Source organism: Sander vitreus, chromosome 8 (assembly GCF_031162955.1).
Source record: "Sander vitreus isolate 19-12246 chromosome 8, sanVit1, whole genome shotgun sequence".
Classification (NCBI taxonomy): Eukaryota; Metazoa; Chordata; class Actinopteri; order Perciformes; family Percidae; genus Sander; species Sander vitreus.
This window is the reverse complement of record NC_135862.1, coordinates 18074581-18090650: the sequence shown is the minus strand read 5'-3', so window position 1 is coordinate 18090650 and position 16070 is coordinate 18074581. Positions and strand designations below refer to the sequence as shown.

The window sequence follows — 16070 nt, the reverse complement described above, 5'->3', positions numbered from 1 at the left end:
GCAGCAAAAAGGAAAGGAAATAAAAGGCAACAGGAGAGAGAGAGACAAAAGAAAAGGACGTCATAGTCTTTCTGTGATTCTCTCTCTCTCTCTCTCTCTCTCTCTCTCTCTCTCACAAACAGTATGTTATGTACAGTGTACCCACAGATAACCGGACAGAAAGGAAGGCAAGACAAGTCAAGGTGAAGAAATAAGGTCGGGCAGCAGGAGTACTATATAAAGTAACGGACTGAGTGTACTATGGGAAATGAAAAACTAGAGCTCCATAATGACCAAATGGCCATGTACAGACTTGACCAAATGCCGGCAAAACACAAAGAGCTTGAAATAATACTTCAATTACATCACTTAAACTGGGTGCGAATAGCTTGATACTAAACTCCCTTGAAAGATCTGCACCTACACTGATATAAGAAGACAAGAGAGATTATAAACCTAAATCCTTCATACTCAACCATTCTCCACATTAGGCCTGGCATTAGAGACGTTAAATGAAAACATCCTGAGTTAACGTTTACATATGCCAGTGGCCTTAACCTTTTTAGCCGGTCACTCTTTAAGCTCACCAGTGGCTTTAAGTTTAATTTCTGGCTAACATCTGTCTGGAACATTTAGGGAAGTGAAATGACTCAATCAACGGCCAACCAATTTGAAATGGATCAAATGTAATGATCTGATGAAATATATAAAGTTGGATGCTGGTTGTAAAATAAGATTATTTTTGTTTCCAGATATTTCACACATTTTGGGAAAAGTTGCTGTTGTTAGCTGATCTCTAAATATGATGAAGAGACAACTTCAAGCCAAAGCGAAGTCCTTCATGGAGAGAACGTCTACTGCAGCACCTCCTCTCCTCAAATCAGCCATGTGTGAAGACCAAAAACAATCCTCTGGATCGAGATGGATAATGGAAGTGGTTAAAGATGGCATACACACCACACGCTAACACACAAGCAGCATCTCTGGGGGCCTGACCTTTGGGTTGTCGCCATCCATTTTAAGTTGCATAAGCTGTGCTACAGTGTGCTCCCGGATACTGTTTAGCTCTGCCTGCTGCCGCCGCAGCTTAATCAGCAGCAGAGTCAGTTCCTCAGGCTGCAGGGGAGGGAGGGAGGAAGGGAGGGAAATACAGCCACAATAAAACAGGGACACACCGCAGGGGGAGTGGAAGAGGAAAGGAGAGAACACACCAGGACAGGAGATTTAGAGGTATCAGGCTCCCATAGGTGAACAGTTGCTATATCTAGGTATTGAGTTGTTCATGCAGCTCAGGACCGTGACATTATCCAAGGTGCAATCACTGTCAGCAGCATGCAAATTTGACACGTCCACTCAAGACAGAAGAAGAGTTTAGCATTTATTACAGAATCCAGCTCACTTTTTAGCAGCTCTATGAGGACACAGCACTGTGTGCGGCTTTGACATACATTCCTGATCTGGCTTTGAGAGTTGTGAGTGACAGGGTTTTTAAAGTATCCACTGGATAAAGGAGCTCCTGAAGTGAGCATACTCCAAATCCTACCACTTGGAACATACATCTGAGTTCTGCCTACATCTGTCTCTAAAGATTCTGTCAAAATGTCTTCTTGGAAGGGAATGAAGGACAGAGGGAGAGGGAGAAAGGGGGGGGTAGGTGGAGTTATAAAAAATAGCCTGTGCTCTACACACTTATTCAAGCGTGAAATTACTGGGTGGTGTATTAGAGAAATTCAGTTAAAAAGATATTGATGGACACAGAAAGGGACAACATGGATGATGACTTACTGTTTTGCCTTGGAGAGATTGGGCAGTGATAGTCTGGACTGGGATCCCTGCAGGCATAGACCTCCTATCAGGTGGGTAGGCATACTGCAAGACATAGTAAATTAAAAACAAAACATCTTGTCATTTTACACTATGGATTGCTTTAATAATCATTCACAGTTGGACGGTTCAACCAAATACAAAAAAAAACATTTTGTACATGCCCCTAGTAGCATTTAGCCATCTAAATATTTTATTTTATTATAAGTATCAGAAGATCCATCATAGATTCCTTTCACCACAAATGGACAAAGAAAGATGAATCAAATTTTCTTTGTGCTGCTCAAAATATTGAAAATGACTTGATGGACTGAAACTTGGATTCATTCTTGACCTTTGGGAACAGTATGTCTAACAAATTTAGCACACTCTAAAAGCTTGTAAACTTTTTTTTCCCCAGAAACAGTGTCCCTGTTATTCTGTATAATTGAAAGTATACACTGTTAATACTTTTTAGAAAGACTATTTCTTATAGTAAAACATAGTTTTACAAGTTTTTTATGACCTTTCAGACCACTCACCTCCACTTAACTCATGGATAGATATCTCAATAGCTGGGCAGATAAAACCATAACTATCTGCATAACTACAAGTAGAACTAAAAGCAAGTGATATATATTGTTTTTATTACATGGGTGAACGACCCCTTTAGGATTTATGTGTGCCTTAACTGACCTTGTTGAGTTGTGGCCTGTGCCGTCTGTCAATGCTCATGTCTCCTCTGTAAATGGGAGAGGATACCTCTGAACGAGCACTGTTCATGTTGTAGGATCTCATCGGAGAGTAGCCACCATACATAGACAGAGAGCCGTGGGAGGGCGAGGGGGGGATGGAGTGGCTTGGTGCAGCATGGTCTGACAAATTGATCATGGTTTTGGGACTGGCCATATTGCTGTAGAGCCCCGGTGGCCTGGTGTAGGCCTGTCTTTGCTGCCACTCAAATAACTGCCACATGGTGTCGTCGCGCATGGAGCGGCGCTTGTCAACCGGCGAGGGACCCAGGGCCTGGTCGTACAATGATGGCGACATGCTGCAGATACTGTCCCGCTGTGCCATGCTATTTCTGGGCATGCTGCAGTAGCCGTCAGCATAATGAGGCATATAGGGTACCCGATGGCTTGGCATGTTTCGAGGCAGTGTCTGGTATGACGTAATGCTGGATAGAAGAAAAACAAACCAACATAAGTCGTTATGAAGAGACAAACTCTTCGACTAGTGTTCCATAAGAGACAAATAATTAAGTAGTGCCATTTACTAATTAATTAATTAATAATAACAACACATAAGTAGCAGAGATACTTATTTCACAAGTAGTGAGCTACCTGCTTTCATATCTATATATTTTCATTAGGACTTCCATCAGCCCTTAAAGGAGATACAACAATTGAATAATTCTTCAACTACTTTGAATTATTATTTTATTTATTTATTTTCTTAAAATATGAATTTGTTTAATGAATAATAAGCTCTACATGGCAGGTTCAAAGTAGAGAAGAAGTTGTTTATAGTCAATTAGACATTTATTTCTCTACCTTTTTTTGAGATTTTTACAACAAAAACATATAACTTGCTAGCTATCTTACCCATCAAAGCAACGTCATGTTATATAATATTAAATCAGTGAACGTTTTTGATTTCCCCTTTTAAAAACGTAGTTGCAAAACACCTCTAGTCTAGTCTTCTATATGGACGATTCACTTTCAAGAACCCCCTCAGGACAAGTAATAGAGGAGACACACCAAGCCGATAATCGGCCGCCGGACTGTCTGGCGAGGTCGGTGACTCGAGTCTGTTCGTTGTGTCCTGTGCCGTTGTCCGTTGGAGGAGCCGTCGGCCTTCATTTGGGCCGACCCGACATGTTCAGTCGGAGACAGGATGAGCCGCTCAAAATCTGACGAAAATCTTTTAAACTGACCTTTGTCAATCTGAAATGAAGACAGATTCAGAAACTGCATGGCTTATTTCTCGCTTAAAAAAAGAATAGTTTTGGTGAACTATTTTAGGACAATATGAGATTGTATTCTGAACAAGCCGCCATGACAGTCTGGCTGTGAATTTCAGGAGAAAAAAGAACCATGTGACGCGTTCGTCCAATCAGCTGCCGGTTTTCATTTTCTGGGAAACAATCAGACTGTTAATGGAAACAATACAGAGCAGCGCCGCCTGCTGCTATGGAGACGTATTACATTTCGCGCAAGCGCAGAGCGTATGCTCAAGTCGGCGTCTCTTTGGTGTGTTCTGAGGCACTTTTTGGACCTCGGGGACCCGACTGATCAGTCCGACTGCCTTTTCTGCCGACGGTCGGCCATCTGGTTGGTGTGTCAGCACCTTTAGACCTTTCCAGTGAAAACAAAGCTTTGAAAAGCTCCACTTCCACAGTGAGTTCAAAGTCAGTGCAGCTGGCATTGAGAGAGCTTCCTATTAAGACTAAGACAGAACACTTACTGGTCTGTAAAAGCCAGAAGCATAAAAAAATGCTTATAAGTACATAGAGAAGTGTAATGACAGAGACTGTTGAAAGAGTTGAATGGCGAGAGAACAGAGAGGGAGTTTACATGCTTATCACAGAGGGCCATTACGGAAATAAGGACCTTGTGGTTTAATCCATGATAATCTTTTTAAATTCATGCATTGCAATGGACGTACTTGCTTTGCACGTCCATTTTTAACTAAACTTTTAAATAAACTAAACATGAGCACAAGCCAGGCGACGATAAACAGATGGAGAGACAGACACACTGACAGACGGGCAGACATGCAGGCAGACAGAGTGAGAGAGCAGGTCTAATCTCAACCAATTAAAAATGGGGCTCTCACAGCAGGGTCAGTGGCAGGCAGTAACTCTGGCTAACAGCTCGGCTATTGTTTATCCCCAGTTCTACTTACTAGTACACTCAATGGTGTAATATCAAAGTGTTTAAATCATGGTGAGGAGAGAGAAATGTGACTAATCAGAGTCTGTATATGTACTGTATGAGTGGACACTCAGATGCTTATGAAGAATCCCTCCTTTCTCAAGATGCGGTTGAATCAGCATTTCTAGATTATACCAAGTTTAGTCATGTTCCACTTTTTGTTGTCGAAGTACAAGACAAGATTGGACTCTTGTGCAATAACCTAAAAACAACTTGTGCTGGCATATTTTCTCCTCTTGCACCACAACTATTTTGAGAACACACAATGAAATGATTAGAAACGGTTAGTTTTTTTAAAAACCTGCAATAGGTCATAGAATCAAACCAACCTCCTGGTGTCATCATCCTGGTTGCGTCCTCTTTGTGTGCGGACCCACTGCTCTAGTTGCTGCATAGAGCTGGTCCTGCTCAGGGTGCGGCCTGGCTCATGGGTGGGACTTCCCTGAGGAGGGACTCCAGTCCCATCAGCTGGACAATGGTCACCAGATCCATTGACCTGGGGGCTGCGGTGTGACCCATCCATTTCTGTCGGAGTCTGCGGTGAGGTGATGTTAGCCTTGATGGCTGCTGCCTGGGCTGGCTGCAGTTTGATACTGTTGATCTTGGTGAGTGGGCGCTCAGGCTCCGCCCCATCCTTCTGGAAGCCATAGCGCTCAGCGTCTCTCTGCTTCCTCTCTTCATCTGCTGTGGTGGAGGTGACTGCTGCATCGCGTTCATGGTCAACCTCACGGTTGAGTTCATTGTTCTGGATTTCAGGCTGTGTGAGTGGCGGCCTGTGGTTGGCCAAATGGTTGATCTCTTGTGGTCCACACTGCTCCACTTTTAGCCTGTCCAACCTGATAAACACAAAGAGGAGGCCTTAGAATAATAATGAGAAACATCAAGACCCTGTGTTAGCTAAAGGCAATCAAGACACATATGATTACCTGCGCAGAGACGGAAAGATAAGTGCATTAGATTAAATGGGCAGCTGGGATACTCATCTGTGTCATAGATCACCAGTGAAAGGTGTTTGAGACATTGTATCAAGTATGGATAAAATATACTGTAGACCTAATGCATTGCCTTTGTGAACTCTGCTAATGGGGGTAGCTCTGAAACAAAAAGAAAGTGCAAAGAAAATGCGTGGAGGTGCACAATGTTTCTTCCAGCTGCCAGAGGCGGCCAGGCATGTAAAAGGAAATCAGATATCTCCAATAAAACACTGTCTCTTCTGGGGCACGTCACAGAGGTGCTGCTCAGACTCCGGTAATCCATTTGCAGCTCCCTTTTGCCTCCTCTCTAGAAGACCTATATACAGCTCTGTGGTCCTTAGGGAGATCTCCAGAGGTAATTGACACCACTACTCCTTGGCCTTAAACAGACTCAAGGTCACAGCTTCAAAGTTTAGCAAATTCCCCTTAGCAGCATGGCTCACTGGGTTAGCAATAGGAGGGCAGTAGGAAAGGCATTCCTTCACAGTTTCCACTTGTATCCTTTTAAATAGCACCACTAGTCACGTAATGTCTTCTCCAGCCATCTGTGGCTCCATCAGCTCAGTAGAGTTCACATTTAGCCCTATGAAAGGTCTGTGTGCATTTACTTATACTTCTTTTGAAGAGGTTGTAGAAACACTTAAAGGGAAAGGTCATTAACAGATAAGGATTTGGGATACTGTATCTTGCGCTTTTTTAAGACTACCCAGCAGCTTAAAATATGAAAGATCTGATAAAATGTAATACTGTCCATAGAATCCAATAGATACTATGAAATTAGGATAGCCCATAGTCTAGATGGATATTATATATATAACTAGATAGACTTATAACAGCATCACACTGTTCTATTCAGTGGATTTCAGGCACTACTGCTCTGTGTAATTACAAAGCACTACCATTACATCTTTGCTCACCTATGTAAAAGGAGGGCATTAGACAGGCGGGCTGCCAAATGACAGACATTTAACACAGTTAAAAAAGAAGGAGAGAAAAAAAAAAAACCTATCCTGATGAGTAAGTGGTCCTTATCAGGCAGCACAGCTGCGCATAACATCATCAACAACAACCTGCACCATGCATTCACAGCGACTGTATGCCCACATGCACATGGCATTTGTGTGTATGTTACTCTGTAATACACTTAAATATACTAAATAAATAAATATACTTACAGTAAAAATAGTTACAGTAAAAAAAAAAAAAAGTTACATAACATTAAAGACAGTCACAGCTTTTTCAACAAACCCACAGTCCAGAAATGTCAAAAGTGGGTGGTGAACTCTTGCTTAAGAACTTAACAGGCTTAACAGAGGGATCGAAAAGCACTTGCTTACAGTACAAATGCTAAAAGAAATCAGGATGGAGAAATAATCCAAGGAACCAAGTCAGTCATACTTGTTTAAAGAACTGTCCTCAAATGCCATTTTCAAATGTCTTTTTTCTCCATTCAAAAGCAACAACCCAGTGTCATCTCCCGAGTTCAAATAAAATACACTCTTTGTAACAATGACTATAATAGAGATCCTTTTACAAACCTTTTGACTGGCTCTGAATGCACAAGTGCAGCATTTGTCATTACTTTCATCCAAGACTCCATCTCTTTGGCTGTGTCAGAGCAAAAATAGTATGTCCGCATGTTGGGATGCGTCGCCTGTTTTGACAATGGACAGGAAAAGTGACACAGAGAAAGTACCTGAAAGAGAGACGAAAAAAGCATCAAGTCAACTGGGATCTTTAGCACTTTAACCCTGCCTCGGTGAATCAAGGTCGGTTGCTTTTATGTAGGTTTATCACTAAATAAGAAGAGTGTAGAGCTGCTGAGACTTTGTGAGGCAACAATGACTTTAATGCATGTCATATGTTTTAGCAAATGGTGTTGAAAAATGTGATGGTGTGTGAAATACTCCTGGCTGTGGGCATCTGTATCATCCACATATGTACATCAAACAATTAGTCACCTGAGTTTCATGCATACCACTAGATTAGGGCCGTAAATCTGCCACAATACTGTAGGACTTACCATTCAATTCATTGTATGGCAGACACATTGTTCCGTAGTTGCTCTGTTCCCTTGCAGTGAACAAACCATTGTGTTGTTAAAGCAAGAAACAGAAAGAGAAAAACAGAATGTTTAGTGAACAACCTCAATATTCGGTTTACTAATGTCTGAAAAACAAAAAAAGCACTGTCATTGCTCCAATTACTTTAGAATAATCTTGAGAAATAAGGAACTTTTAATGACATGGCCATTTGGCCACAACAACAAGAGACAGGAAAAGTTTAAAATGAAAATTATGCAGTCTAAAAGTCATCCCATTCCTGAGCGAATCCCTGTAAACCGAAGAGGTCGTACCCCGCTCTTGTGTTTCTCTCTTTACCTCAACTCTCTCTCTCTCTCTCTCTCTCTCTCTCTCTTTTAGCCGGAGTCTAAGTTGGAAAAGGAGTGGGCTGTGTGGTTGGAGAGACCTTGAGCAGACTCCTGGGCGTCTGTGTTTGTCTGTACTTGGCAGGACAACTTTGTTGTCTCTTAGGGTTTATGAAGGACCCACAGTCAAATACAGACCACTGAGATCCCATACAATATGCCTGTTGCCCTGTAACTTGGGGTTTCAGAGTCAACTAAAAGTATTGCAAGTCTCTAGTACTACACCACTGGCAGTAGCCAGCACAGACATATCACAAGTGCTTTCTTTGCTTTCTTAGCATGAGCAGTGTGCAGTTAAGTTTTAAACAATGACTTGCATTACTTCACTGTCAGTCAATTGCAAAATATTTCTCAAGTTAAGACAAAACATGTTCAAACCACAGTAAACCTAGGCGTGATGTATGTGCTTAAGAAAACACTGTACCAATATAAAACCACTACAGCTAAAAAAAAAAAAAAATGTTATTATAAACTGAACACCAGTGATCACAACCTTTTGGGTTCCTTATGCTTTACTTTTGCTCTAAATGTACTCAACCATAAAATGTGCAGTCTAACAAAGTTTGACAGAAATGAAAACATGCACTGACCTTGAAGGCATATTTTCTGTTAATGTGATCATCCACAGAGAGCATGGAAACACGAAAGCTTGGTAGGAGGATGCTGCCAAGTATCCCCTCCTCTTTTTCATCTGCAGAGAAAAACACAAAGCATTAGGGGCTATTTTTGTCAGTCAACTTCAAGTTTTCCATGATATTAAACTAAACTCTTATGTGGAACACTAATTTGTAAAAAGGCAAGACAAACCAAGTGGATTGCGAGATAAATACTAAAAGAGGAGTGTGTTGGTCAGATGAGCAGAGTCCAATCAGTGGAAAAGATGAGCATTGATTTATTGTCCTATGCAGCTAGGCCACTCTAATCCTCATTAAGTTAGCAGACAGAGCTCCACATTGACAATGGAGCACTCTCCATAGGGGGGATTAGACTGAGTCCCGAGTTTTAAGCAGAGAATTGCTTACCCTCCTAATTTGTTATGAGCAATATGCACTGCTTACCCAAAACAGGAAAACTAAATAAAATCAGGGAAGTGACTGCTGCAGTCCCATATGTGCATTTGCTTTGTCTGCATGGTGTGTGTGTGTGTGTGTGTGTGTGTGTGTGTGTGTGTTAACTGGGGTGTTTAAAAAAAATCAAAAGTCTCCTAACACATATTGGTAGTAACTGGGATATCGTATTCCTCACCGTGAACAGTAATATTTGGGGAAATAAAAAGTGGTAGCTGAACTCTGGTCGGCCTCTGGTAGCTAAGAGGTAGAGCTGTTCGCCCTGGAGCTATGTTAGCGCTCTGGCTCCATTACTGACGTCTGAAGGATTGATCTATTCACCAGCATCAGTTGTACCTGCAGCCCACTGGCCCCACATTTAATTATTTATCCATCAAGTCTCTGCACAGAGGACTCTGCAAAACATAAGCTAACAATGTGGAGGATCCTGAGCTTACAATAATAGTCCAACAACTACAGCAGATAGCAGTTGTGCTTAGTTGAGGGGCAGCGCAGTTCATGACCTCTCTGCCCACTCTCTGCTGATGGGTGGATTTCTCAATATGTCTGTCTGGATAAAGCCTTTTGGTCCGCTGCTGTCTGTGGCTTTTATCAGTCAGTGGGCGGAAAGAAGGTGACAGGGCTAGCAGACACCAGAAATAACACAGACTAGATGTCATCCTGATCAGCAGAAATGATGACTGTATCCGTGGATCAAGTGAGCAGGGGGCATTGGGCATGTGGACGTGCCAGGCAAGAATTATATTTTCTCTGTCGCTGCAGTCCAACATTATACCTAGTCTACAATTATCTTACGGCCTCATTGATTCACATTCATGTTATTTATTTCAAAAGGAAATCTCTTAAACATTCTCTGGACACAGCTGTGTCAATATTTGATATGAACATCAGTACTGCATGAGAGGGGCTGACATGTCCAGTAAATAGCATCTTATAAAAAAGATCATATCTAACACATCATATCACATCTTACAAGTGTTTTCCTATTGTGCAATAGTAGCAAATAGGAAGGTTTTTAAGGCCAGCCATATTTTAATAACTTAATGGAAAACTTTTAAACTGTTAACTCTTTTTAAACCCACAATAAGTCTATCATGAAAAAACATGACCAAGATTGTGACTTTGATTAAGGTACTAGAGTCCATTTAAAATAAAATAGCAGATTAAACAAAAACATATTCAAGTTTCCACTTTAGTCAAAATAGAAATTTTCATTACTTAGTTATGAAAGTATGGGTTGTCTGTCTTCACTAAATTACAGAACCATGTAATACCACACATATTCAAAAGGATGATCACCACGATAATATAAAAGTGGTCCTTCTAATGTGGAATTAGAAAGGTACCTTTAAATGTTAGCAAGATAAATTTTGTTTAATGCAACTGAATCCAAAAATCACGCAAGTATGCAACCACTGTATAAAAACAGCACAATCTCTGGAAACTTGTTTCATGACTTAACATTAGTGTGAAATCCAATTTCCTGCTATGCTTTCTTTATCAACATTATGGCTGCATCCAAGCCTCATTTAAAGCCCTGGCTTTGCTTAGGGAAAAAATGTTCCATCAAATGGCAAATCAGATGACAGGAGAGCCATTTCAATTAGTATGTATCCCCAGTTGGTCCTGAGAGGCTGCTTACCACAGGGACTTGGATCCAGATATATAAACAACCGCCAAGAGCGCGGCTTCTGGCTCTGAAGGTCACAAGAGTCTAATCGAAAACCACTATTGTTGTAATCAGCGCAATACTAATGAAACATGTTGGTAGCTGAGAGGACAGGACTCACCTCTGTAGTAGAAGAGGCACAGGTCAGATAGCACAAACCACCTCTTTTTCCACAGCTTCATCCCTGTGCTGTCCTGAAAAGACACCAGAGGAATAGAGAACAGTTAGACCCCGATCAGACAGAGGTGCACCGCACTGACTTTTGTGTTGAAGCCTACAATTTAAAAAAGGGGAGCTTTGTTTTATTTTTTATTGTTGATAGGCAACCACCGCATATGACTGCCTCTCAATTTATTCGTTTGGACAGTGGAAAAAAACGCAAATGACGTTGGGTGGTTTTCTGCTCTCAGTTAAGTTTTTTCAACTCGAGGCATTCGGGCAAAAATGTGAGTTGCTCAGCAATCAGTGAGCAAAAACCTTCACTCTCATAGAAAACAATTACTAAAAGCCGATCACGCTGCTAAAAAGCGCTCTGTTTATCGGGGCCTTACTCCACCATCTAGTGGGAATGGTTTGAGTGTGAAATGACAAAGAAAAAGTAACTGCTGTAGTCCCCTCAGGTCCTCAGATACAATTAGTTAAGAGAAGATAAGAAATGACTTTGGTGAAATCACGGGAAACCTGTTAGCTACAGTTAGTGTGTGTTATTCCAAGGTTTCTTTATGTAATAGTGCCTCCACATGAATGAAATTGTAATGGCAGGAGATCCCATTTTTTAATTCATAACCAATCAGACTCTCAGTGAGTTCCATGTCTTGATTACTGACCAATCTGGAATATCTTAACCAATTAGGAGGAGTGTAGCATGAAAGTCTTAAAAAAAGATGCCCTTTGTATTTGCAGGTCTGTATTAGACTTGTCTGTAAATCTGAATAATAAAACTTTCTACTTAAGAAATAGAGTTCAGTTTGTCTTTGTCTCAGCGTTCTGTTCCTTCAAATCTATTAGTTGTTATTGAATATATTTAAGATGTTTATTTAAGTTCAAGAAGACTGAACAGAAAGATGCTATTTATAGTCTTATATACTGGGTTCAAAGGACAGACGCCAATCAATTACATTTCATTTGTATTTTGAAGTATGCTATATAAGCTGTTGATAACTTTCTTTTGTTATGCTTCCAACTGATTGACAGGTCAGCTACAAACCAGGTATCACTTTGTTTTTCCGTTTTGTCTTTCTGTGCATGTATTTCTGCACATTGTGGTCTAAAAAGCCTCCTTGGATTCCTTTTTGTATTTTGTAAGTACATACATTCTTTAATAACAGTGTGGAACTCATCCACTTTGTGTTGCAAAATTTCTGCCACTCAAATGTTACCTAATATTGGCCTGAGACGGAGTAAGGGTACTTTATTAGGGAAAACATTCGATTTCTGGTATGGAATAAATATAATAAAGAGAGTGCTCCACTGTGTCTATAATTTCAACCAAATAAACAGCTTTCACTTTTAGGAGGACGCATGTTGTTTAATGGACAACAAAAATAAACCTCCTTAGCTAAAGTTGTTCTTTGGTATCGCAATGCTGTGATCAAATGAGTTTTCAGGCTGCTGCTGCTTGAAAAGGATGAAGAGTGAGGGAAAAGGGTATTAACTCCCCTATTCGCTTTATTGGAAAACTTGAGCAGAGTCCTTAATCGTGGATTTCACCCGGAGACAAAAGTAGGGGGAGGGACCTCAACAACTCGGTCATTATGGTCAAACGGCATGTGGGCTGCAGTTTACTTTAAATGGAAATTCATTTCCATGAACCAGCATGTTTAACACATTAGTATCAAAACGTCCTAATACCAGATGCTGCTCAGTGTGTTTATAATGGAGGCACATCAGAAATGTAACAAAAAGATTCAAAGCTCTTGCTTTCATTTGCTTTTCATTGATTCATCACCTTCAGTCTGTTAAATTAAGGTATTAACCACATTTTACAATGTGTTAATGAATAAACTTCATCAAAAGTTCTGTCAGATCTTGCTTAGTTTAGGCAATAATAGAAATGCAAGGCATTCACCGTAACATCAATCACGGTGGCATTTTGTTCTCCCAGTGGATCAACTGAAGGGCTGCAGCTTTTCCTCAGCCAAGGACTTCAATAGCTTCCAGGTTTCAATAAGGCAGGGAAATAAAAGTGCAAATCCAGCTTTTATTCAGGGTAGCAGATTTGTGAGTCTTGTGCTTGATCTACAGCACCATGATTGAAGTCCCCAAAGAAATAGCAGCTGGCAGCTTTACCAAAGGAAGCCATCATGTGTTGTGTGTGCCGGGAGGCTGCAATCAAAACTAAATGAGTCTCCCACTTAGGAAGCATGAGAGAGTCCTGTCTGGCAAAGAGCTGCCTCAAGCACCCCCTTTTCACCCTCCTGTAAGTAACCAAGAGCTGTGATGAGGGATTGGTATTTAAAAACTGCTCGCACTGGATGACTGGCTGAGCAGAGACACTGGACAAAGAAATGCTCAGATCCTGTAAGAAATCAAAAACGTTCCTTTGTGCTAAAGACTGTTGCTGCAAATCTTACAGGGAGAGGGAGATATTAACATTGTTCTATCTGTAAAAGGTGGAAAGTTGTTTCAGCATAAAGTTTACATTCACAAGATGATCCGCACTAAATTCATATTCACATATGATTTATCGGACTAAATGTTTTACTTGAAGTCCTATAATCTTGCTCACCTGTTTGTAAAGCCAGTTTCTTTTGATTACTGGGGCATTGGGATTCCTCCTGATGGAGTTGGATCTCTTCCCAAAGTTGTGAATTTTTTTGGAAGGTCTTGATGGCTAGAAATAGAATATGAATGAGTAAATAGCAAAGTAAGCTCAATCCACAAAGAATACAAGTCTAGACTTTTAGACTTCTGGACTGGTTTTCCATTATTTTCCTAACTTAACCGACATGCATGATTATCCTTTATTCGTGTGTGTCACTCACTCTTCCTGCTGGGCTACTGGGGTTTGCGGCGTAGTCCGAGCCGCCTGTGTAGTTGGAGGCCTCACTCATGGTGCTTAGTGGCCGTTCCTTGTTCTCATTCGCCGGAACTTTGGAGGCAGATCTAAACAAAAGACACAAAGCATGCCAAGAGCATATAGACAGATCATCAGTCAGAAATATAAACTGCCGATTTATGTCTACTGACATCGATACAAAAAGGAGAATAGGAGGAAGCAAACTTTATTGTCTGTTCCCCCATCCTTCTGAAGTTCAAACTCTCCGTTATAATGAGATCTCAACATGGGCCTATGAATCAAGCCAATTACTCCACCATGTCACTGCAGATACATTCCCAGTTGTTGGCTTTAAACGGACAGCTTAAATGGTCTGCAAAGTCTGCCTGACATACTGAAATGCAGCAGTTGCAGCTGTGAATCAGGTCAGGATGCCTCTAAAAGACAAAAATAAATGTAAAGCAAAAGTTGAAAGCATACTGAGTTCAATACATTTGCCATAGGATAGAACACCTTGTGATATAAGTTGTCTCTGGCCCATGGAGTCCTACATTCTTTAGAAAGGGAACAACGTTGTGGTCTAGAGGGAACAAGAAAGGAAAACCAGAGTAGAGCAGAAACACTGCAGCAGTGAAAAAAAAAAAAAAAAATGTCTTAGATATACTGGTTTCAGGTCACTGAAAAAGGACAGAAACTGGCAACCCTGAACTGCCAACTCCCCGATCTAACCTGGCAATTTGGTGAATGTTCAGCGTTCATAGACTTCAGATTATATGGTACCATTCAGAATAAATTAGACATTTTATATTTGATAAACAATAACCCATACATTTATGCATCATCTACATGTACTTTCCATCCATCTGTACCACCTAAATCAATCTTTAAATCTATCCATCTGTTAGACACGAAGACTATAAAAACTCCAAAAAAGGAAACTCAGAGTCAATTTAGAAACAGTTTAACAATTCAGACTCCATGCTGTCATACTCAAGGTGCACAAACATGCAAAGGGATCACAAGGGATAACATCAGCTCGATCACAACAGCAGGCAACAAACAGGATGTTCATTCCCGTGCAGCACAGTGACAGATCTGATACTAAGGACAAAACGATGACAATAACAGACTGAATCTGCTTTACCTGTATTTAGAAGAAAGTTAACATGGTTTGTTACAAGGTAAAGCTCAGCTACAAGAAGCAGCAATATCTAACCAATATGTATTTGAGATCTTATGATTGCTAGTTCAATGAGAGAAATTCATACATGAAAAATATTTTTTTATTACTAGATTTCACAAGTGACTGAATAAATAAGGGGATTCTGTATGGAGTTGATACATCGAGGAAGTCATTAGGTGGACAAATGGTTGACTAATGCTCTCTCGAGTTGAAGTGTGCACAATTTTCCACTCACTACTCTAAAATAGCTGCTTGTGCAGAGTGATGAGTAGCCACTGAGATTGTCCTTCTAGTCCATCTAATGACCTCGCTCCAGAAAATGAGGTTCAAGGATTTTCAGCACTTCCAGTGACAAGTGAAATCCTAAGTGAACCGCAATCAATGGTGTGTCGACCTGACATCAAAAAAACAAAAAGGTTGGGAGGAGTTGAAGAAAGCGTAAGAGACTTTGATGTAAGAGAAATGTTGCTCTATTTGATTTGGTCAAGAGACCATTTCCAGGCTCTGAGCTGCAGTGAGTGTGTGTGTGCTGGGGTTTTATTGATAATTAGTTTGGGGCTGATAATCAATCTGCAGGGAGTGTGTCAAATTGGCTGCTTTAGTGTATGACCGGCCTGTGTTTACAGGCAGATAGTAAACAATAGGATATGAAGCTGAATTACAGTCCTCGTGTACAACTTAAAATATCTTACAAACAATGTTTTTACTATGATCAAAATCTGACGATAAAATGAAAAGCATCCTCACAAAAAGGACATATAATAACTATATAATGGTACTATTGTCAATGATTAAACACAAAATGATAATGATTGAAAAAAAGCAACAACTTGAAAAGTTAAATCCTGTGCTAATACAAAATAGTTGTAAATACTGTGAATAAAGCGTTGATGTGTATTCAGAGGACAACTCTTTAGGTCTTTTAACTCTTCAAAGCATTCCTCATCAGGGCCTCTCCTGTATTTATTTCTCAGCTACTGACAGTAAATCCAATGCACACACGCAATGGAGACCACCAAATGCTTCAAATCTA

At 40.6% G+C, this 16070-nt stretch overlaps 1 protein-coding gene across 3 annotated transcripts in view; it reads right to left on the bottom strand.

Annotated features, from left to right (window-relative positions):
- Positions 1-16070, bottom strand: part of LOC144522305 (pleckstrin homology domain-containing family A member 5-like) — a 41293-nt gene that overhangs the window by 16295 nt on the left and 8928 nt on the right. For all 3 annotated transcript variants that reach the window (XM_078257268.1, XM_078257266.1, XM_078257267.1), the window contains exons 2-9: positions 13841-13961; positions 13585-13689; positions 10978-11050; positions 8711-8811; positions 7231-7346; positions 5048-5554; positions 2479-2959; positions 1765-1848 (exon numbers count right to left, since the gene is read on the bottom strand). In XM_078257268.1, coding sequence (XP_078113394.1) covers positions 1765-1848; positions 2479-2959; positions 5048-5554; positions 7231-7346; positions 8711-8811; positions 10978-11050; positions 13585-13689; positions 13841-13909 — 1536 coding nt within the window. In that variant the 5' untranslated portion in view covers positions 13910-13961. The remainder of the gene's footprint in view (positions 1-1764; positions 1849-2478; positions 2960-5047; positions 5555-7230; positions 7347-8710; positions 8812-10977; positions 11051-13584; positions 13690-13840; positions 13962-16070) is intronic.